Genomic DNA, 22,767 nt, shown 5'->3' with positions numbered 1-22,767 from the left:
CAGCATTTGGCTGCCCATCTAATCGTTCTTGAACCGTACTGGCTCGCTCGGCAATTTCAGTCATTGCTGCGGATCTGGAAGACCAGGCAAGGGCAGTAGATTTCCTTCCTTAAGGACATCAATGAACCAGGTGGGCTTTTACGACAATCGATGATAGTTTCATGGTCACTATTACTGAGACTAGCTTTCAATTACAGATTTTTATTAATTTCATTTAAATTCCACTCATAGAAGCAGAATCACAGAAGAGGCCCTTCAGCCCATCGAGTCTGCACCACGCATGGAAAACACCTGACCTGCCTACCTAATCCCATTTGCCAGCCTTGAAAGTTATGACGTGCCACATGCTCATCCAGGTACTAGTTAAAGGATGTGAGGCAACCCATTTCTTCCAACCTCCCAGGCAGTGCATTCACCACTCCAGGTGAAATGATTTTCCTCAAATCTCCACTAAACCTCCTGCCCCTGCTGCCCTTGGCAGCACGGTAGCATTGTGGACAGCACAATCGCTTCACAGCTCCAGGGTCCCAGGTTCGATTCCGGCTTGGGTCACTGTCTGTGCGGAGTCTGCACATCCTCTCAGTGTGTGCGTGGGTTTCCTTCGGGTGCTCCGGTTTCCTCCCACAGTCCAAAGATGTGCGGGTTACGTGGATTGGCCATGATAAATTGCCCTTAGTGTCCAAAATTGCTCTTAGTGTTGGGTGGGGTTACTGAGTTATGGGGATAGGGTGGAGGTATTGACCTTGGGTAGGGGGTAGGGTGCTCTTTCCAAGAGCTGGTGCAGACTCGATGGGCCGAATGGCCTCCTTCTGCACTGTAAATTCTATATAAATATGTCCCCATATAACTGACCTTTCATCTAAGTGGATGAAATCCCATGCTGGGATTTGAACCCATGTCCCCAAATTCGCTGGCTTTGAAAGCAGACCAAGCAGGCCAGCAGCACGGTTCGATTCCCGTAACAGCCTCCCCGAACAGGCGCCGGAATGTGGCGACTAGGGGCTTTTCACAGTAACTTCATTTGAAGCCTACTCGTGACAATAAGCGATTTTCATTTAATTTCATAGCATTAGCCTGGGTTTCTGGGTTACTACGCCAGTGACATTATCATTACATCACTGCCTCGCCCAGGGGGCAGATCGTTTCAGATATCCATTACTTTGCGTGTTCAAAACAGCTTCTTGTTTCATTCTTAAATGGTCTGGTTCTAATTTTGAGATTTTGATGCCTTGTTCTGGATTCACTAGCAGAGGAGGAAAAGTTTGAACTTGGAAAGACCCCAACTTAGAAAATGAAGAAAACATACAAGAGAAAGCCTTTTACCAGCTCGACACGAACGAGCGTTATCTGCTGATAGGTAAAGGGTTCAACTTGCTGACGTCTTCATAGGAACAGGAGTGGATCTTTCAGCTTCTCAAATCTATTCCAGCAATCATGGCAAGTCTAAAACTATCTCCTCTGTTTTATACACTCAACAACTTGATAAAAATTATTCACCTCAGGCTTGAAACTTTAACTGATCCCCAGAATCTGCAACCTTTTGGAGGAAGACAATCAAACGCTGCTTAAGCATCCTGGTGGTGTCGGGGCCTAATTGGTGGGTAATGGTTTTCCCCCCGTGATATCTATTCAGTGCACCAGGAATGAGGCAGTTTACAGGTTTAGGCCTGGCCTGTGATACAGGAACAACGACAGGTTCATTCGCCCTTGGTTTGGGCGGGAAGCTGGAATCACCGATACCTTCAACTACAGGAATTTACTTTTCTTTTATTCTTTCGTGGGATGTGAGCACCCTTTCCCAAAAGGACATGGGTAAAGCAGAAGGGTTTTGACCATTGATGCTAGTTTCAAGGTCACCATTATGGAGGCTGGCTTTTCAATTCCACATAATATTAACTGAGTTTAAGTTCCACCAGCTGCCAAAGTGGGACTTGAACCCACAACCCCAGAGCATTTGCCTGGGCCTTTGGGTTTGCCACCATCTCCTCTTAATATGTTGGGGAGGGCTGCGCTGGATGTGAATGCTCCATGTAATTGAGCAGCTCACTAACACTCTAGACATAGACAGTCACAGAATTTACAGTGCAGAAGGAGGCCATTCAGTCCATTGAGTCTGCACCGGTCCTTGGAAAGAGCACCCTACCTAAGCCCATACCTGCACCCTATCCCGACAACTCCACCCTATCCCCATAACTCCACCTACCCTTTTTTGGACACTAAGGGCAATTTAGCATGGCCAATCCACCTAAGCTGCACATCTTTGGACTGTGGTAGGAAACCGGAGCACCCGGAGGAAACCCACATATCGTTAAGAGTTACACTCAGTGACTTGATAAAAGGTGCTAAGTGGGTGAACTGGTGTTAAATGGAACAAGGGAAGGTGACAGAAAACATCTGTTAGCAATCATGACACCATCCAGCAGAGGAGGTGGAAACCTTCACTGGCTCTCGCACATCTCCCCCAAAATGGAGGAACAATCCATGCCCGTTACAGGATACACACCCTGGCCAGAACTGAGCGATGACGAGAAGCACCAACAAGAACCAGATTAATTCTGGACCCCAGAGTTAAACCAAGTGTAGTCCATTAATCTACCAGCCGAGAAATTCCAGGCAAGGCGGACACCTGGCTTTGGTTAAACCCAGATGTTGGAATCGCTCTAGAGTTCTCTCGAACTGTACCACAACCAGCAATCTTCTATTCCCCACTGGATTCACCTACTTGGAAAACATCCACAGGTCAGACACAGAACAGAATCTCATCATCTCGGGGGCATATACCACACAAAGACTGTGGACAATCTGATTCAATCCCATAAAACTGCCAGGGAGTGGGAGTGTCAGTAGCTAGGGACTGAAACTTGTAGCGGGGACTTAAAACATTGACTTCCCCTTTCCCAACCTTGAGTTGAAGGAAATTTATGATCATCCAGTATGAAAACTCGGGGAGACAGTCTGACAATTCAGCAAAAGTGCAGGAGTTGAGAGAGGGGTAGATCTGGGAGTTGTCATACGTTGGAATCTGACATGTTTCTGGCAGGATATCTGGGCCACAATTAATTGACGTTTGAAAAAAAATGTGTTAATAGAGGAAAGCTGTTAAGGATGTGTTAAAGTCAAATTGTGCTGGACTAACTTGATTTGAGTTCTTTGATTAAGTAACCAAGTTGGTTGACGAGGGCAGCATAGAAAATTTGGCACAGAAGCCGATCATTCAGCCCATCGTGTTTATGCTGGTTGCCACAAAAGCTATTCAGCGAGGGTCTCAGAAGACTGGAAAACGGCAAATGTAACACCCCGGGAAGGCAGAAGATGGGTAATTATCGGCTGGTTAGCCTGACTTCGGTTGTTGGCAAGGTTTTGGAGTCCATATTTAAGGATGAGATTGTTGAGTACTTGGAAGTGTATGATAAAACACGGCTGAGTCAGCACGGAATTGTCAAGGGGCTGACAAATCTGTTAGAATTCTTTGAGGAGGTAATGAGGGAGTTAGACAAAGGAGAGTCAGTGGATGTGATCTATTTGGATTCCAGAAGGCCTTTGACAAGGTGTCGGACAGGAGGCTGCTAAATAAGATAAGAGTCCATGGTGTTAGGGGAAGGTACTGGCATGGATAGAGGATTGGTTGACGGGCAGAAGGGGCAGAGAGTGGGGATAAAATGGTCTTTTTCAGGATGGCAGCCGGTGACTAGTGATGTTCTGCAGGGGTCAGGGTTGGGACCACGACTATTCATGATATACATTAATGATGAAAAAATGAAAATTGCTTATTGTCACGAGTAGGCTTCAATGAAGTTACTGTGAAAAGCCCTTAGTCGCCACATTCCGGCGCCTGTCCGGGGAGGCTGGTACGGGAATCGAACCGTGCTGCTGGCCTGCGATTTAGCCAAGTGAGCTAAACCAGCCCCTGATCTGGAAGAAGGATCGGAGTTACTAAGTTTGCAGATAACACAAAGATATGGGGTGGGATTCTCTGACCCCCTGCCGGGTCGGAGAATCGGCGGGGCGGGGGCATGAATCCCGCCCCTGCCGGATTTTCCGGCGCCGGGGATTTCACGGGGTCGGGACTCGCACGTCGGTCAGGGGCCATTGGCAGCGCGACGACCCCCCCCCCCCCCCCACCCGGTGATTCTCCGGCCCGCGTTGGGCCGAGTGGCCGCCCGTTTTCGTCCGGTCCCGTCGGCGTATGTTACAACAGGTATTTACCGGCAGGACCTGGCTCCGCGGGCGGCCTCCGGGGTCCCTGGGGAGGGGGGGAGGAGGAGGAGATCTGGCCCCGGGGGGGTGGGGGGGGTGCCCCTACGGTGGCCTGGCCCGCGATTGGATCCCACCGATCTACCGGTGGGCCTGTGCCGTGGAGGCACTCTATTCCTCCACACCGGCTGGTGTAACAGTCCGCAATGGCTGGCGCGGAGATGAACCCCACTTGTGCATGCGCTGGGATGATGCCAGCACACGCTGGCGCTCGCGCGCATGAGCCAACTCGTGCCGGCTGGCGGAGGACCTTTGGCGTGGCACCAAGCCCCTTCCGCACGAACCGGTGCGGCGCAAACCACTCCGGCGCCAGCCTAGCCCCCGAAGGTACGGAGGATTCCGCACCTTCAGGGCGGCCCGACGCCGGAGTGGTTCACGCCACTCCTCCGCGCTGGAGTTGCCCGCCCTGCCGGTTCGCGGATTATCCCACCTATGTAGAGGGACAGGTTCTTTTGAGGAAGCAGGGAGGCTATAGAAGGACTTGGACAGGCTAGGAGAGTGGGCAAAGAAGTGGCAGATGAAATACAATGTGGAAAACACACACACCTTGAACTGAAGCTTTCGAGGCAGAGATGGATAGATCTTTGTTAGCTAGAGGTTAATAGAGAAGGGGATGAGAAATTATGGAGCTAAAGCAGCGCGTGGAATTATGGAGCGCGAAATTATGGGCAGCGCGGTAGCATGGTGGTTAGCATAAATGCTTCACAGCTCCAGGGTCCCAGGTTCGATTCCCGGCTGGGTCACTGTCTGTGCGGAGTCTGCACGTCCTCCCCGTGTGTGCGTGGGTTTCCTCCGGGTGCTCCGGTTTCCTCCCACAGTCCAAAGATGTGCGGGTTAGGTGGATTGGCCATGCTAAATTGCCCGTAGTGTCCTAATAAAAGTAAGGTTAAGGGGGGGGGGGGAGGGTTGTTGGGTTACGGGTATAGGGTGGATACGTGGGTTTGAGTAGGGTGATCATGGCTCGGCACAACATCGAGGGCCAAAGGGCCTGTTCTGTGCTGTACTGTTCTATAAAGTGAATAAAAAGGAAGAACCAAAGACCAGGAACTAAGCGATTGGTGTTGTAGGCCATTCCTCATGCAAAAACAGCCTCATGCAACACTGCCGTGATCTGATTGTGTGAAAATTTTCCCCTCCATGACAAGTTCATTAAAATTATTTTGAAGTCACGAAAGGCGTTAACCAAATGCAATTTTTACTTCCATAAATTCAATCAGAGCACCGATTTTCATCCCAAGATTAAAAATGTAGAGTGCGGTGTGTATTTGAGTCTCTCTCATCTTCATGATACATTGAGCTGTCATTAGCTCAGCTCACTCATCACATTCCTACATCTGGGGTCAGAAAGGTTGTGGGTTTAAAGGTCGATTCTGAGCCCTGGCATAATCTGGAATTTAAACATGATATAGAGGGAGTGCAGTGACATACAGTCACGGTTGAAGTGTTAAACCTTACATTCCTCCTTCACGTATACTCCTCGACTCGTTCAATATTTGGAATATTTTCTGTTATTGCAGGTGGAAGTACTATCTTGTGGGAAGCCGTCTTTTAACTCAATTCCAGTCCCGCCTGTCCATTTTGGTGATGTCAGTGAAGATCTCAGTGTAGAGACTGATCAATGTCAGCATGATGGCACAGTGGTTAGCACTGTTGCCTCACAGCGCCAGGGACCTGGGTTCAATTCCGGCCTCCGGTGACTGTGTGGAGTTCGCACTGTCTCCCTGTGTCTGCGTGGGTTTCCTCCGGGTGCTCCGGTTTACTCCCACAGTCCAAAAATGTTCCGATTCGGTGGATTGGCCATGATCAATTGCCCTTTGGTGTCCAAAGATTAGATGGGGTTACGGGGATAGGGCAGGGGATTGGAGCTAGGTAGGGTTCTCTTTGAGGGTCAGTGCAGGCTTGGTGGTCCGAATGGCCGCCTTCTGCACTGTAGGAATTCTATGACTTTGTACAACACCTTTTCCTCAAACAATATGTTTACAAACAAATGCAATAATCTGTTTATTGCCGTTTGTGATGTTTTGCTAAGCATAGAAATATACTGTATTGCCTACTAAATTTCAAAGTAATTCAATATCATAGATTAGATTGTAGATTCCCTACAGTGCAGGAGGCCATTTGGCCCATCAAGTCTGCACCGTTCGTTTGAAAGAGCACCCCACCAAGGCCCATTCCCCCACAACCCTGAAACCCCACCTAACCATTGGACACTTAAGGGGCAATTGATCACAGCCAATCCACCGAACCTGCATGTCCATGGACTGTGGGACGAAATCGGAGCACCCAGAGGAAACCCACAAAGACACAGGGAGAAAGTGCAAACTCCACACAGTTACCCGAGGCTGGAATTGAACCCAGGTCCCTGGTGCTAACCACTTTGCCACTGAATCACTCCCATAGCTGAACCTTTTCTTGTTGGAGATGGTTATTTGGAGATGCCAGTCCTGAATACATGCCACTTAGCCCAAGTCTGAATTTTAAACCTGTTTGTAAATTTAAGCTGGGATGAACGAGGCCTAGGCCAACCCACACACCACTGCTCCAATTGAGGCTCCAAGTGGAAAACTGATAGCCACTTCAAGGCCATTTCCCTCGAGGTTGTTGAGCGGAGTTCAGAGGCCTGCTCAGGTCGGGTGGAAGAAAAGAGAAAGAAAAGGGGTGGCTGGGGCCTCCTTCAAACGGCCTTTTTTGACCCACATTGGGCACCCCCTCACAATGAGTGTCTGCCTCCCACATCTCTCCATCAAGGCCGCCAGCTCCCTTGTGCCGCAGCCCATCGTGCTGTGAGATCACCTGCTCTATTACGTGGCATAGATGCAGAGAGAATGCTTCCTCTCGTGGGGGAAATCTAGAAACGGGGGACAACTAAGGGACTCCGACGAAGAGGAGGAATTTCTCCTCTTAAAAGTCTGTGGAATTCACCGCCCCCCTCTCCCTTCCCCCCATCACCCCTGACAGCAGTGGGGGTTGGGTCTTTGAACATATTCAAAGCCGAGTCAGTAAGATTGTTGATCGACAAGGGATACAAGGGTGGGGGGTGGCAGGCAGGAGATGAAGCTAAGGCCACAATCAGATCAGCCGCGACCTTACTTGAATGACGAGGCAGTCGCGAGGGACCGAATGGCCTACTCCAGTTATTCCTAATATCTGCTTGGATGCAAATGAAAATTCTCGCCGTGGCTCATTCTCATCACCGAGTCAGGAGGTTGGGGGTTCAAGATTGTGCAGTCCTGAGGATGTGCTCCCTGTTGAACTAAACATTAAACCCCATCTGCCCTCTGAATGTAAAGATCCCAGGACCTTATTTCGAAGATGACCAGGAAGAATCCTCCTTTGAACATAGAACATATAGTGCAGAAGGAGGCCATTCGGCCCATCGAGTTTGCACCGACCCACTTAAGCCCTCACGTACACCCTATCCCTGTAACCCAATAACCCCTCCTAACCTTTGTTTGGACACTAAGGGCAATTTAGCATGGCCAATCCACCTAACCTGCACATCTTTGGACTGTGAGAGGCACCCGGAGGAAACCCACGCAGACACGGGGTGAATGTGCAGACTCCGCACCGACAGTGACCTGATAGAGAAATACAGCACAGAACAGGCCCTTCGGCCCACGATGTTGCGCCGAACTTTTGTCCTAGGTTAATCATAGAATTTTGGACAATTTTTCATGGCCAATCCACCCAACCTGCACATCTTTGGACTGTGGGAGGAAACCGGAGTACCCGGAGGAAACCCACACACACAAGTGGAGGATGTGCAGACTCCACACAGACAGTGACCCAAGTCGAAATCGAACTTGGGACCCTGGAGCTGTGAAGCAATTGTGCTATCCACAATGCTACCGTGCTCCTGGTCAACAGTCATCCCTCAATTAATAATTAAAAAGAGACAATCACTTCATTATCACACTGCTGCCGCTGGGAACTTGCTGGGGGAAATATAACCCATGGTATAAATACAAATGTTTAGTTTTGTGTGAAAAATAAATTATTTTGACTTCTGAGATGTGCTGATGGTGCTTTCTTCAATCAGGAGAATGAATTAGCTTTCTGCTCTATTTATAAATTGCAGACGAGAGGGGTCAGTTATAATCCAGACAGTCTCAGAGTAATCAATTTGTGAGTCCATAGTATCTTCATTATTCAGTTACTCCATTGGGTGTTGACGCATCGTATTTAATACTTCCGACAAAAAGAAAGCAAAATAAACCAGGAAGAGAAATATAAACAGAGGAAACAGACAGCAAGAGAGTCCCAGCTTTATTTTCACAGAAGGAAGTTGAACAGCAAGGGTAACAGAGAAGGAGGACCTGAGGCAATTAGCCAAATAATTACAAATTAACAGGAACTCGCCAACGAAAATTAAGATGTAAAAAGAGCTCCGAGGCTAAACTGACTGGAGGTGGGGGGGAAGCTGGAGAAAAATTAAAAAGGTCATTCACAAAGAAGTCATGTCATTCAGGGCATGGTCTAACTCCTCGCTGATGGCTTTATACTTCAGCTTCTGGGCATAGAGTTCATCTGGAGGTTGAAGGGCAGAGGGTAGCCAACCAGGTTTCAAAAGAAGTGACCGAGTGATTATGATGTAAAGAGATCATGGGATGATGGGTGAACATGGATGTTTGGTGGAAAAAAATCAATGTAAAAGGCGAGGTGAAATGAAGGAAACAAACAAAAAAAAAAGGAGAAATTATTGGAGGAAAATCAAAGCAAAAACAAGACAAGACATTTCAGGAATAGTTTTTGATGTTGGATTTAGAAAAAAATTAATGAAATAACCATGGAGATTTGTTGCTTGGATAATGTTCCTAAGGCAAACTCAAACCTATACAAGATATGGTGTCAAAGTTGTCTTCAATTTAAAAACAAGCAACATCTCAGCAAAGTATCTCAATAGGTTCAGATATCTACAAGTTCAAGCAAAGAAAGTCTATCAGCCCATTTGATCTCATCCTTACAAAATACCAAACAGTAGTGGACAGCATGAGTGTTGCCAAAGAGACATGCTGTCAAAGCTTTTCACCCTGTACTCATCAGGACAGATTCACCAGTAAACCAAATCTCAAAGAGAGCAACTACATGAGAAAAGGGTATTGATTGGTTGGCAAAAATTGAGTCTTGGTTGGCAAATTGAGTCCGAGTGGTCAAAATATTGCCGTACGAATGCCCCACAGAACTGAAGCTTTTGGTAAATTTTTATAAAGTCACAATGCCTGGACATGTTCCTTGCCTGCGGAGGTAGCCCCCCCTTCAAATGTGGATGTCTGTAGCTTTGAGCAAGTAAAAGTGAGCCACATTGACAGCAATGTAATTCTTAGCACATTCACGATTGTTCACCAATCTGCACCTTTCTTTGGGCAATATAAACTGCTCCTCCCTTTGAAATTTGGTTGCATCTGCCCTGAGGCGTGCAAGACAGAAAGCTTCAACAGCATCTCTTTTTTTCAAAATGACCATTCCTATTACATTGCAGCCTTCATCCCATTTCTAAAACAGTCAATCCCAAGGCCTTTATTTCACCTAACAATCCTCCAAATTAACCACACCTTCCAACACTCTACCAGCTGACCCGATACATTGGTCTCAACTTCACCATTCTCCCTCCCAAATGTCACTGAAGACCATCAAGGAATCTTTCAATGACACTGGAACAAAGAACAAAGAAACAAAAGTACAGCACAGGAACAGGCCCTTCGGCCCTCCAAGTCTTCGCCGACCATGCTGCCCGACTAAACTAAAATCTTCCCCACTTCCGGGGTCCGTATCCCTCTATTCCCATCCTATTCATGCATTTGTCAAAATGGCCTTAAACGTCACTATCGTCCCTGCTTCCACCACCTCCTCCGGCAGCGAGTTCCAGGCACCCAGTATTAAAAAAAAAAAAACTTGCCTCATACATCTCCTCTAAACCTTACCCCTCGCACCTTCAACCTCTGCTCCCTAGTAATTGACCCCTCTACCCTGGGAAAAAGTCTCTGACTATCCACTCTGTCTATGCCCCTCATAATTTTGTAGACTTTGATCAGGTCCCCCCCCTCAACCTCCGTCGTTCCAGTGAGAACAAACCGAGTTTATTCAACCGCTGCTCATAGCTAATGCCCTCTATACCAGGCAACATCCAGGTAAATCTCTTCTGCACCCTCTCTAAATCCTCCACAACCTTCTGGCAGTGATGCGACCAGAATTGAACACTATACTCCAAGCGTGGCCTAACTAAGGTTCTAAACAGCTGCAAAATGACTTGCCAATTTTTATACTCATAGCCCCGGCCAATGAAGGCAAGCATGCCGTATGCCTTCTTGACTACCTTCTCCACCGGTGTTGCCCCTTTCAGTGACCTGTGGATCTGTACACCTAGATCTCTCTTGACTGTCAATACTCTTGAGGGTTGTACCATTCACTGTATATTCCTTACCTGTATTAGACCTTCCAAAATGCATTACCTCACATTTGTCCAGATTAAACTCCATCTGCCACCTCTCCGCCCAAGTCCCGTAACAGCCTCCCCGAACAGGTGCCGGAATGTGGCGACTAGGGACTTTTCACAGTACTTCATTTGAAGCCTACTCGTGACAATAAGCGATTTTCATTTCATTTAAATCCTGTTGTATCCTCCGACAGTCCTCATCGCTATCCGCAATTCCACCAACCTTTGTGTCATCCGCAAACTTACTAATCAGACCAGTTACATTCTCCTCCAAATCATTTATATATACACTACAAACAGCAAAGGTCCCAGCACTGATCCCTGCAGAACACTAGTCACAGCCCTCCCATCAGAAAAGCACCCTTCCATTGCTACTCTCTGCCTTCTATGACCTAGCCAGTTCTGCATCCATCTTGCCAGCTCACCCCTGATCCCGTGTGACTTCACCTTTTGTACCAGTCTGTCATGAGGGACCTTGTCAAAGGCCTTAACTGAAGTCCATATAAACAACATCCACTGCCCTACCTGCATCAATCATCTTTGGGACCTCCTCGAAAAACTCTATCAAGTTAGTGAGACACAACCTCCCCTTCACAAAACCATGCTGCCTCTCGCTAATACCCTACACTTGCTTCCAAAGGAGTAAATCCTGTCTCGAGGAATTCTCTCCAGTAATTTCCCTACCACTGATGTAAGGCTCACCGGCCTGTAGTTCCCTGGATTATCCTTGCTACCCTTCTTAAACAAAGGAACAACATTGGCTATTCTTCAATCCTCCGGGACATCACCTGAAGACAGTGAGGATCCAAAGATTTCTGTCAAGCCGTAGCAATTTCCTTGGAGATCGATCTTTTTTTAAAATATAAATTTAGAGGACCATTTTTTTTTCCAAATTAAAGGGCAATTTAGTGTGGCCAATCCACCTACCCTGCACATCTTTTCGGGTTGTGGGGGCGAGACCCACACAGACACTGGGAGAATGTGCAAACGCCACATGATCAGTAACCCACGGCCAGGATCGAACCCGGGTCCTCGGCACCGTGAGGCAGCAGTGCTAACCATGGCTGTGCTGCTGGAGATCAGTCTCATTGTGAATCTTTGCATTCCAAGGCATGTGCATAGTCCTCCCATTCTCACCAGACCACCTTACAGCTTCAAGAGAGTTTGGGATCGAAAACCTGAACGTCCATTTTGTTTTATTACCGCTTCACACTGCTCACAACCCGTGTCCACTGGCCACTTTCATAGGGTCATAATGGCACAGGTGGAGAGGAGAGAAAGAGAGCGGGAGAAGGGAGAAAGAGAGCGGGAGAAGGGAGAAAGAGAGCGGGAGAAGGGAGAAAGAGAGCGGGAGAAGGGAGAAAGAGAGCGGGAGAAGGGAGAAAGAGAGCGGGAGAGGGGAGAAAGAGAGCGGGAGAGGGGAGAAAGAGAGCGGGAGAGGGGAGAAAGAGAGCGGGAGAGGGGAGAAAGAGAGCGGGAGAGGGGAGAAAGAGAGCGGGAGAGGGGAGAAAGAGAGCGGGAGAGGGGAGAAAGAGAGCGGGAGAGGGGAGAAAGAGAGCGGGAGAGGGGAGAAAGAGAGCGGGAGAGGGGAGAAAGAGAGCGGGAGAGGGGAGAAAGAGAGCGGGAGAGGAGAGAAAGAGAGCGGAAGAGGAGAGAAAGAGAGCGGGAGAGGAGAGAAAGAGAGCGGGAGAGGAGAGAAAGAGAGCGGGAGAGGAGAGAAAGAGAGCGGGAGAGGAGAGAAAGAGAGCGGGAGAGGAGAGAAAGAGAGCGGGAGAGGAGAAAAAGAGAGCGGGAGAGGAGAGAAAGAGAACGGGAGAGGAGAGAAAGAGAGCGGGAGAGGAGAGAAAGAGAGCGGGAGAGGAGAGAAAGAGAGCGGGAGAGGAGAGAAAGAGAGCGGGAGAGGAGAGAAAGAGAGTGGGAGAGGAGAGAATGAGAGAGAGAGAGGAGAGAAAGAGAGAGGGAGAGGAGAGAAAGGGAGCGGGAGAGGAGAGAAAGGGAGCGGGAGAGGAGAGAAAGGGAGCGGGAGAGGAGAGAAAGGGAGCGGGAGAGGAGAGAAAGGGAGCGGGAGAGGAGAGAAAGGGAGCGGGAGAGGAGAGAGAGGGAGAGGGGAGAAAGAGAGAGAAAGAGAGAGGGAGAGGGGAGAAAGGGAGCGGGAGAGGAGAGAAAGGGAGCGGGAGAGGAGAGAGAGGGAGAGGGAGAGGGGAGAAAGAGAGAGAAAGAGAGAGGGAGAGGGGAGAAAGAGAGAGAGAGGAGAAAGAGAGAGCGAGAAATGGCAAGTCACTACACACCAAGAGCCAGATAGACAAACAAGCACACAAGCAACTGGCTGGTGGAGCTATTGAGTCAATGAGAAATGTTGTACCTTCCAGATCATCGATGGTCTTTTCCAGTTTGGCTACACTCCTCTCAGCAAACTCCGCACGGGTTTCCGCCTGGGAATCAGAAGCCAGATCAACAAGGTTATTAGAAAAAAAGAATCAAGTGGAAAAGGAAAGATTACAGTCAGAAGGAATAACTGTCGGTATATTTAAAGAGAATTTGTTGAAAAGAGGGACACAGCTGGGCAAGAATGAATTGTGCAATTAAATCCAGGCTGGATTCAAAAGTACACACTCTGCTACATACCGAGGAGATCGGTGTAATCTATTGAAGACCAGGTATCCGAGGGAATGACATATATACAACCAGTGTTAATATGGAAATTAACAGGCCCAATTTCTTTGCTCGTTTTTCATCAAGGAAGAAATAGCGAGGCATCTGGATAGAAACTGTCCCATTGGGCAGACGCAGCATGGGTTCATAATGGGCAGGTTGTGCCTAACTAATTTAGTGGAATGTTTTGAGGACATTACCAGAGCGGTCGATAACGGGGAGCCAATGGATGTGGTATATCTGGATTTCCAGAATGCCTTTGACAAGGTGCCACACAAAAGGTTGCTGCATAAGATAAAGATGCATGGCATTAAGGGTAAAGTAGTAGCATGGATAGAGGATTGGTTAATTAATAGAAAGCAAAGTGGGGATTAATGGGTGTTTCTCTGGTTGGCAATCAGTAGCTAGTGGTGTCCCTCAGGGATCCGTGTTGGGCCCACAGTTGTTCACAACTTACATAGATGATTTGGAGTTGGAGTTGGGGACCAAGGGCAATGTGTCCAAGTTTGCAGACGACACTAAGATGAGTGGTAAAGTGAAAAGTGCAGAGGATACTGGATGTCTGCAGAGGGATTTGGATAGGTTAAGTGAATGGGCTCGGGTCTGGCAGATGGAATACAATGTTGACAAATGTGAGGTTATCCATTTTGGTAGGAATAACAGCAAATGGGATTATTATTTAAATGATAAAATATTAAAACATGCCACTGTGCAGAGAGACCTGGGTGTGCTAGTGCATGAGTCGCTAAAAGTTGGTTTACAGGTGCAACAGGTGATTAAGGCGGCAAATGGAATTTTGTCCTTCATTGCAAGAGGGATGGAGTTTAAGACTAGGGAGGTTATGCTGAAATTGTATAAGATGTTAGTGAGGCCACACCTGGAGTATTGTGTTCAGTTTTGGTCTCCTTACTTGAGAAAGGACGTACTGGCACTGGAGGGTGTGCAGAGGAGATTCACTAGGCTAATCCCAGAGCTGAAGGGGTTGGATTACGAGGAGAGGTTGAGTAGACTGGAACTGCACTCATTGGAATTTAGAAGGATGAAAGGGGATCTTATAGAAACATATAAAATTATGAAGGGAATAGATAGGATCGATGCGGGCAGGTTGTTTCCACTGGCGGGTGAAAGCAGAACTAGGGGGCATAGCCTCAAAATAAGGGGAAGTAGATTTAGGACTGAGTCTAGGAGGAACTTCTTCACCCAAAGGGTTGTGAATCAATGGAATTCCTTGCCCAGTGAAGCAGTAGACTCCTTCATTAAATGTTTTAAAGATAAAGATAGATAGTTTTTTGAAGAATAAAGGGATTAAGGGTTATGGTGTTCGGGCCGGAAAGTGGAACCGAGTCCACAAAAGATCAGCCATGATCTCATTGAATGGCGGAGCAGGCTCGAGGGGCCAGATGGCCTACTCCTGCTCCTAGTTCTTATGTTGTTATGTGCTCTTTATATTCCTAACTGCACAACAGGAGGTTACATTTTACATAGGTGAAGCTAAATAATGACTTAATCACTGGAAGATGCTAATTCTGATGACACAGCAGAAAGACAATATACCAGTTTGCAAATACTTTTAGAAAAACATTCTGCAGATAAAGCACTCCTAAAACTTGTGTGGAAGATGGAAGAGAAAGAATGATAAACATTGTGCAGATAAGAACTGTAAACATTCGGAAACTTTTGTGAGCAGATAACAGCACCAAGCTTTACTGATTAACCCCAATTGGTTGATGAAAAAAGTTCATTTAAAATGGGGGAAAACATTTGACACATCCAGATTTATACCATCCAAGGTTGTAGAAATTATATTAATGCAAAATAGGGTTCCATTAAATTCGAGCAACACAACACAAGAAGAATTTGATTAATACATACTTCCTTGAGTTTGTCAGTCAGAATCTTGATCTCGTCCTCATACTTGTCCTCCTTCTCAGAGTACTGTCAACAGAGAGTTCCGTTAGTAACAGAGTCAAGATTATAGTAACCATAATCCTCTTAAACTCAATCACTGGAAAGCCAAGGAATTTCCATCATTTTCTTGCAATTCGAAGCATGCCATCCCATTTGGAATACGAGAACAGGAAGAGTCCACACAACTCCGAGACTGCCCTGTCATTCAATTAGAATAATCAATCGCTATCTCAGTTCCATTCACCCACCTTCAATCCATGTCCCTCAGTACTCTCACCTAACAAATATTTATGGTATTCAGTCCTGGAAACTCAGATGGAACACCCCCTTCCCTAGCCCCCACAGTCTTGTGGGGTTTGGGCAGGAGCGTGTTCTAGATTTCCAATACTCTTGGTTTGAAGAAGTGCTTCCGGATTTCATTCCTGCTTTGGTATTAAGGAATGTAACCAAAGTAAACTACAATGCCTTCATCCTATTGGTCTCAACCTGCAGGTGACTACGTGCAATGGGTTGGAGGTTAGAAGAACAACAAGGACTGCTAGATATTTGCGAATGGGTGGACCTCAGAATCATAGAATTCCTACAGTGCAGAAGGAAACCATTTGGCCCATCGAGTCTGTACAGACCCTTCAAAAGAACACGCTACCCATGTCCTTTCCCCCGTCCACCCCGCCCCATAAACCCATACCCCAAACATTCCTGGACACTACAGGGCAACTGATCATAGCCAAGCCTCCTAACCCGCACCTCTTTGGGCTGCGATGAAACCAGAGCCCCAGGAGGAAACCAGCAAGACATGGGAGAATGGGCAAACTCTTCACGACGGTCATCCAAGGCTGGAATTGACCGAGTCCCTAGTACTGTGCATCCTGGTCCTAACCCATCTCAGCACAGGAGACAACGCATTCTGGTGCAACTGTGGCAGGATTGTTTACAGACATTTCAAAATTCCCATAATGCAGCAGAGAGGCAGAGGAAAGAAATCCTTTGTTCTTCTTTGTTCTTTAAGGTCAGCCTGGTCAATGTTATAGAAACTATTTTTATTTTCACCAGAGTAAAACATTAAACAGCAATACACCACAAATCATCAACTTTACAAATAATGAAAAAGAATATCTCACTGGCTGGAACGTGCTTTGGAACAGAGTGTGAAGGACCTGGAAGAAATGGGTTTTTTGCTTAAGCTCACTGCTCCAAAAACCTCTCAGTCTGCAGGAATTAGGGAAACGTTCCAAACTTGGGGAACCTGGGACATTGTTCAGTAAAGAGGAGAGAGGGGAAAAGGCCAGGCTCCTGTCAAACATTTTTATTTAACCCAATTATCTGAGTGAATGCGAATAGGAAAAGCAGAACCTCACCTTATCTGATTGAGCCTCCAGTGACTTGAGATTGTTGGTGACATTTTTCAGTTCTTCTTCCAGGTCACCACACTTCCTGCATAAAGGAGACACAAGCTAGAATGAGAATTCAATGACACTTTGTACAACAAAACAATATTTTATCCCCCGCGGCGACTGGGAAGCCTACTCTGTCCCCCGCGGCGACTGGGAGGCCTACTCTGTCCCCCGCGGCGACCGGGAGGCCTACTCTGTCCCCCGCGGCGACCGGGAGGCCTACTCTGTCCCCCGCGGCGATCGGGAGGCCTACTCTGTCCCCCGCGGCCCAAAGAACACCCCAAAGAAGGTGGCGAAGAATAGTCTAGAATGGAAACAGGAAAAGTATAGAGATGCTCCTCAGGCTTGCAGTCAATCCCCAAAAATTTACAGTGAACAGGTTAGTCATATTATTAGATAAAACAAATCCCGTCCACACCCCGCCCCCCACATCACTGCCCAAATCACACCCCCCCCCCCCCCCCCCCCCCCCCCCAACCAAAATCACCACCCATACCTCCCGGCCATGCTCCCTCCCCCCAAATCACTGACCATGCCTCCCACACCCATACCCCCTACCCATGCCCACTGTCCAAATCATCGGCCATACCCCAGCCCAAATCACCGGCCATGGGGTTGAGGGTGTTGTATGCAGGTGCCGCAGATAAGCATGCAGGTGCCACAGGTGATAAAGGCAGCAAATGATATATTGGCCTTCATTAAGAGAGGTTTTGAATACAGGAGCAGGGATGTGTTGTTGCAATTGTACAGTGCCTTGATGAGGCCACACCTAAAATATTGTGTGTACTTTTGGTCTCCTTCTCTGAGGAAGGATGTTCTTGCTCTTGAGGGAGTGCAGTGAAGGTTTACCAGACTGATGCCAGGGACGGCGGGACTGTTGTATGAGGAAAGATTGACTAGGTTAGGATTGTTCTCGCTGGACTTCAGGAGAATGAGGGGGGAATCTCAGAGAGACTTATAAAATTCTATCAGGACTAGACAGGGTAGATGCATGGAAGATGTTCCCGATGGTGGGTGTGTCCAGAACCAGGTGTCACAGCCTGAGGATTCAGGGTAAACCATTTCGGGCAGAGATGAGGACACATTTCTTCACACAGAGTGGTGAGCCTGTGGAATTCATTGCCGCAGGAAGTAGTTGATGCTAAAACATTGAATATATTCAAGAGGCGGCTAGATATTGCACTTGGAGCGAATGGGATCAAGGCTATGGGGAGAACGCAGGATTAAGCTATTGAGTTGGATGATCAGCCATGATCGTGATAAATGGCGGAGCAGGCTCGAAGGGCCAAAAGGCCTCCTCTTGCTCCTATCTTCTATGTATCTATGCCCCCACACCCAAATCACCGCACAAATAACCGCCCATACTCCCCCGCCCATGTTTCACTTAAAAGATAATAAAACAAAAAAAATGTCAAAACTGAAACATTCCTGAACTAGTTTTACACAGCAAGGATTTGTATTCAATTATATAAATCCAGCTGTGAACCAGAAGATGGAATTGGTGAGATTGACGTTGATGAATGGGCCTCATTTTTACACAATGTTTTACTCCATCCATCGAGGGACTTACATCTCAGACACTTCAGCACGTTCCTCAGCCCGTTCCAGCTCCCCTTCCAGGATGACAAGTTTACGGGCAACCTGTAGAGAGTAAATAAAGTTCAGCATAACAAGGTAGCAGCAGGCAACGAAAATGTGCAGTCCTCAAACACGGCCTCCTACCAGAACTGGCAGGCCAAATTCCACTTTAATGTAGAATCAGATTCTGGCACAGCACAGTCATAGATACATAAACCATACAGTGCAGAAGGAGGCCATTCGGCCCATCGAGTCTGCACTGACCCACTTAAGCCCTCAATTACATCCTATCCCCATAACCCAATAACCCCATCTCACCTTTTTGGTCACCAAGGGCAATTTAGCATGACCAATCCACCTAACCTGCGCATCTTTGGACCGTGGGATGAAAGCGGAGCACCCGGAGGAAACCCACGCAGACACGGGGAGAACGTGCAGACTCCGCACAGACAGTGACCCAGCAGGGAATCGAACCTGGGACCCTGGCACTGTGAAGCCACAGTACTATCCACTTGTGCTACCGTGCTGCCCAAACCGTCCTAACCACTAGCCAAATTACCAAGCTCACCTCTAACAACATGGTGAAGTGAAGCACCCTCCCTGTAAACAGCATCAAAAGAACCCAATCCGAGAGAAAGGAGGAGCCAAGTGATGGGAGAAAAGTAACTAAGAGCCTTCAGAGTTATAGGAACGGAGCACAGCCTGATCCCATTCTTACCTATCCAGTCAACCACTCCAATTGTTTCTCTACCTTCGGTGTTCCCCAAGCATCTATCCGTGACTCCTCCAATTTCTCAAGTACACATTACCCCCTGGTGACATCATCCAAAGGCGCAGCAATAGTTTTGACATGTACGCTGACGGCGCTGGTTTCACCCTCCGAGGTCCATTCTCCCAATCTTTGTAAACTCCTCCGGCCCCATAACATAGATATGGGGCTACGCTCCTCTACATCTGATTTTAATCGCCCAACCATTGGAGGCTGTGACTTCAGACCCAAACCTTTGGAAACCCCACCCTAGACACCTCAGTCCCTCTCTTCCTGAAAACATAGCTCTTTCACCAAGCTTCCAGTCACTAGCTCAAACATTTCACTGTTACTCAGTAACATATTCCTCTCCTGTACATGGGCCATTTTCTTACATTATTGGTGTTACAGAAACATCCAACTGATTGTTGACGATGCCGTGTAATTTCATTTCATCCTGTGAGTCGAGGTCACTCGAAATGCGCAGCAGTGCTAACCACTGTGCCACCGTGCTGCCCCTTTAAGTTGAACAGAGGAAGTAAGGAATTCAAAGTGTCAAAGTAGTAAACTGTGTTATAAGCTTTGTATTTTGGGAAGAAACAACCAGACTTTATGGCACCCAAGAGATTGGAGGACTTGTTTCAAATAGTTGACTTCTGGCCAACCGACTGGCCAGGGACAGTATTCGGCTTGGTAACCAACAATGCTTGGTTCCTGTCAGGTGGGATTTCACAGAGAGAACCCAGGAGAAGCCACTGGACCCTCGGGGTGAAAGCAGCTTCTCTCTGCCGAAAGAAGCTCCATCTGTCTGTCTCTGCCCCTCTCGGTCCATCTCTCCCCCTCCCTCCCTGTCATTATTTTACACCCCTCTTGCCTGTGTGTGTGTGGGGGGGGGGGGGGGGGGGGGGGGGGGGGGAGAGAGAGAGAGAAGAAGAGAGAGAGAGAGAGAGAGATGAGAAAATTGTTACTCTTTTTGAAATTTGAAGTACCCAATTCATTTTTTTTTTTCCAATTAAGGAGCAATTTAGCGTGGCCAATCTACCTACCCTGCACATTTTTTTGGGTTGTGGGAGACAACCCAGGCAGACTCTGGGAGAATGTGCAAACTCCACACGGACAGTGACCCAGGGCCGGGGTCGAACCTGGGTCCTCGGCACCAGTGCTAACCACTGCGTCACCGAGCTGCCTTTATTTATTTATTGTAATCGTGTTTAAATTTACAAACCTGGTGATTGCAGTTATTGGGCAGCCGAAGACCTCGGGCATCTTTAAATAAAAGTTAATTTCACTTGTGTTGCGGCTCTGGGTCAGGTGGGGGCTGGAATTGACCGTGCACTAGCCAGGGTGTTGTAACAATTCTGATACTGGTTATAGGATCCAATTGGTCCCAGGGTTAATGAGCGCAGTGTTCTCAATATCATTAAGAGGTAGGGTTTTGGTGCTCACCTCCTCATACTTGCGATCAGCCTCTTCTGCAATGTGTTTTGCCTCCTTCAGCTGCAGCTCCTGAAGCTCCATCCTCTCCTCATCCTTCATGGCACGATTTTCAATTACCTTCATACCTCTGAGGAGTGAAACAGCAGGAACTGAATGCGATAAACTTAGCAATAGGATCACAAGCAATGACCTTGTATATAAAAAAAAACAGATGAATCGCAGAATTGTTACCACACAGAAGGGGGCCATTCAGCCCACTGCATCTGCACCAGCTCTCCGAATGAGTAACTCACATGGTCCCACCCCTCTGCTGTTTCCTGTGACCCTGAACATTCTTCCTTTTCAGATTACAGACTAATTCCGTTTTGAATGTCTCGATTGAACCTGCCTCTGCCACACTCTCGGGCAGAGCGCTCCAGACCTTCACTCGCTGTGCGGAAATATCTTCCATGGGTTGCTTTTTTCATCGATGACTTTAAATCTGTGCCCTCTCGTTCTCAATGAGTGGGAACAGTTTTCCCCATTTACTCTGTTAATCAGTGTGATCTCAAGCAATGCAATGAAGGGTCAAATGTAATCTGATGAAGAATAATATTAAGATAGTCTGTCAAAGCAGCAGATTCTGACGACTGAAGTACAAAGTATTGCCCAGTCCCCATCATGTTTTAACCAATGGAATTCTCAATTCATTTTTCCAATTAAGGGACAGTTTAGCGTGGCCAATCCACCTACCCTGCACATCTCTGGGTTATGGGGGAGAAACCCACGCAGACACAGGGAGAATGTGCAAACTCCACACGGACAGTGACCCAGAGCCGGGATCGAACCGGGACCTCTGCGCTGTGAGGCAGCAGTGCTAACCACTGTGCCCATTTCTCCTCGATCTTCACCACCCGCTTGCCTCCCTGCTCCCCCAGCCACTTATATATATCCCCAATTCTTCCCTTCCTTCCACATCCGGAAGCAGCAGTTGCTCCAGCAGGGTGTATCCCAGCAATCTAGGGAACCCCTTCCAGACCTGTCGTGCAAAGTCCCTAACCTGCAGATACTTGAACTCACTCCTTCTCGGCAGTTCTACCCTCTTGCTTTGCTCCTCCAGACTGGCGAGCCCTTCCTCCAAATACAGATCCCTCACCTTGACCAGCCCCACTTCCCTCCACCTCCTGCATATACTATCCATCCCCCCCCCCCCCCCCCCCCCCGGCTCAAACACATGATTCCCGCACAGCGGCATTAGCACTTACATCCCTTCCACCCTAAATTGCGTCCTCAACTGATTCCATATCTTCACCTTCGACTGCACCACTGGGTTCCCTGAATACCTACTCGGAGCCATTGGCAACGCTGTCGTCACCATAGCCCTTAAACTAGATCCCTTGCAAGATTCCTCTTCCATCCTAACACACTCTACCCCTTCTCGTTCCCATCACCGCCGCACCTTGTCCATATTCGCCGCCCAATAACGAAGCAAGTTCAGAAACGCCAATCCCCCACCCCTGATGCCTCTGTAGCAGGGTCCTCCCCACCCTCGGCACCTTCCCTGCCCATACAAATTTAGAAATTATTGTGTCCACTTTCCTAAAAAAGGCCTTTGGTACAAAGATCGGGAGAGCTTGAAAGATAAACAATAACCTCAGCAGAATATTCATTTTCACCACTTGGACCCTCCCTGCCAGCATTAAGTGCAGTGTATCCCACCTCCTAAGATCCTCCCTAGCCTTGGAATTCCCAATCTAATTGTACTCCATATCTTGAGATGTCAAATGCAAGAATGCGCCAGGAACTTACTGTCCCATCAGAATATGAAGAATGACATTTGATCCAAAATAAAATGAATTCCAGCCGTGCAGCTCCCAAACCAGTTCACATAGAATTACATCAAACATATACCACTGGAATTGGCTATTTGATCAATACTAGCTTTCTCATCCTTAAGTAGGTGCTCTTTCCAAGGGCCGGCACAGACCCGATGGGACGAATGGCCTCCTTCTGCACTGGAAATTCTATGATTCATCCTCCACCCCTCTTGACCCCAACCCCATGTCTATCTTTCTATTCCCCTACCCCCCAGGTCTTTATCTAGCTTCCTTCCACCAAATCCTTTTGAAACCAGTTCCAAGTCTGCAGTGATAGAAAGGAAATGGTCACAGTCACTTTGTCCACAGTCCAACCCTTGGGCTTTTAGAACAAAATACCCTGTATAGCTCCTTTATAGCATATTGGTCACACACAGTCAAGCCATTGAATGACAAACTTTCTGGAGACTAAACTCTGGAGACCTGGTCAGGATTGATCAACATTGGGTCACTATTCTTCAATCTTTGGAGTCTTTACTCTATCACTGTAGGGAGTTCGGTACTTGC

The 22,767-nt window shown here is 47.7% G+C and overlaps 1 protein-coding gene across 4 annotated transcripts in view; it reads right to left on the bottom strand.

Moving 5' to 3' along the window:
• The window catches only part of LOC119953033 (tropomyosin alpha-1 chain), a 131,032-nt gene that overhangs the window by 21,192 nt on the left and 87,073 nt on the right, over positions 1-22,767 (bottom strand). For 2 of the 4 annotated variants that reach the window (XM_038776808.1, XM_038776810.1), the window contains 6 exons: positions 20,414-20,531; positions 18,212-18,282; positions 16,606-16,681; positions 15,212-15,274; positions 13,050-13,119; positions 8,504-8,781 (listed from right to left, as the gene is read on the bottom strand). In XM_038776808.1, coding sequence (XP_038632736.1) covers positions 8,699-8,781; positions 13,050-13,119; positions 15,212-15,274; positions 16,606-16,681; positions 18,212-18,282; positions 20,414-20,531 — 481 coding nt within the window. In that variant the 3' untranslated portion in view covers positions 8,504-8,698. Of the gene's footprint in view, positions 1-8,503; positions 8,782-13,049; positions 13,120-15,211; positions 15,275-16,605; positions 16,682-18,211; positions 18,283-20,413; positions 20,532-22,767 lie in introns of those variants that run through there. The other 2 variants (XM_038776809.1, XM_038776812.1) reach the window with 1 other exon arrangement.

The sequence above is a fragment of the Scyliorhinus canicula genome, chromosome 18 (assembly GCF_902713615.1).
Source record: "Scyliorhinus canicula chromosome 18, sScyCan1.1, whole genome shotgun sequence".
NCBI classification, from domain to species: Eukaryota; Metazoa; Chordata; class Chondrichthyes; order Carcharhiniformes; family Scyliorhinidae; genus Scyliorhinus; species Scyliorhinus canicula.
This window is presented reverse-complemented; position numbering and strand designations above follow the sequence as displayed.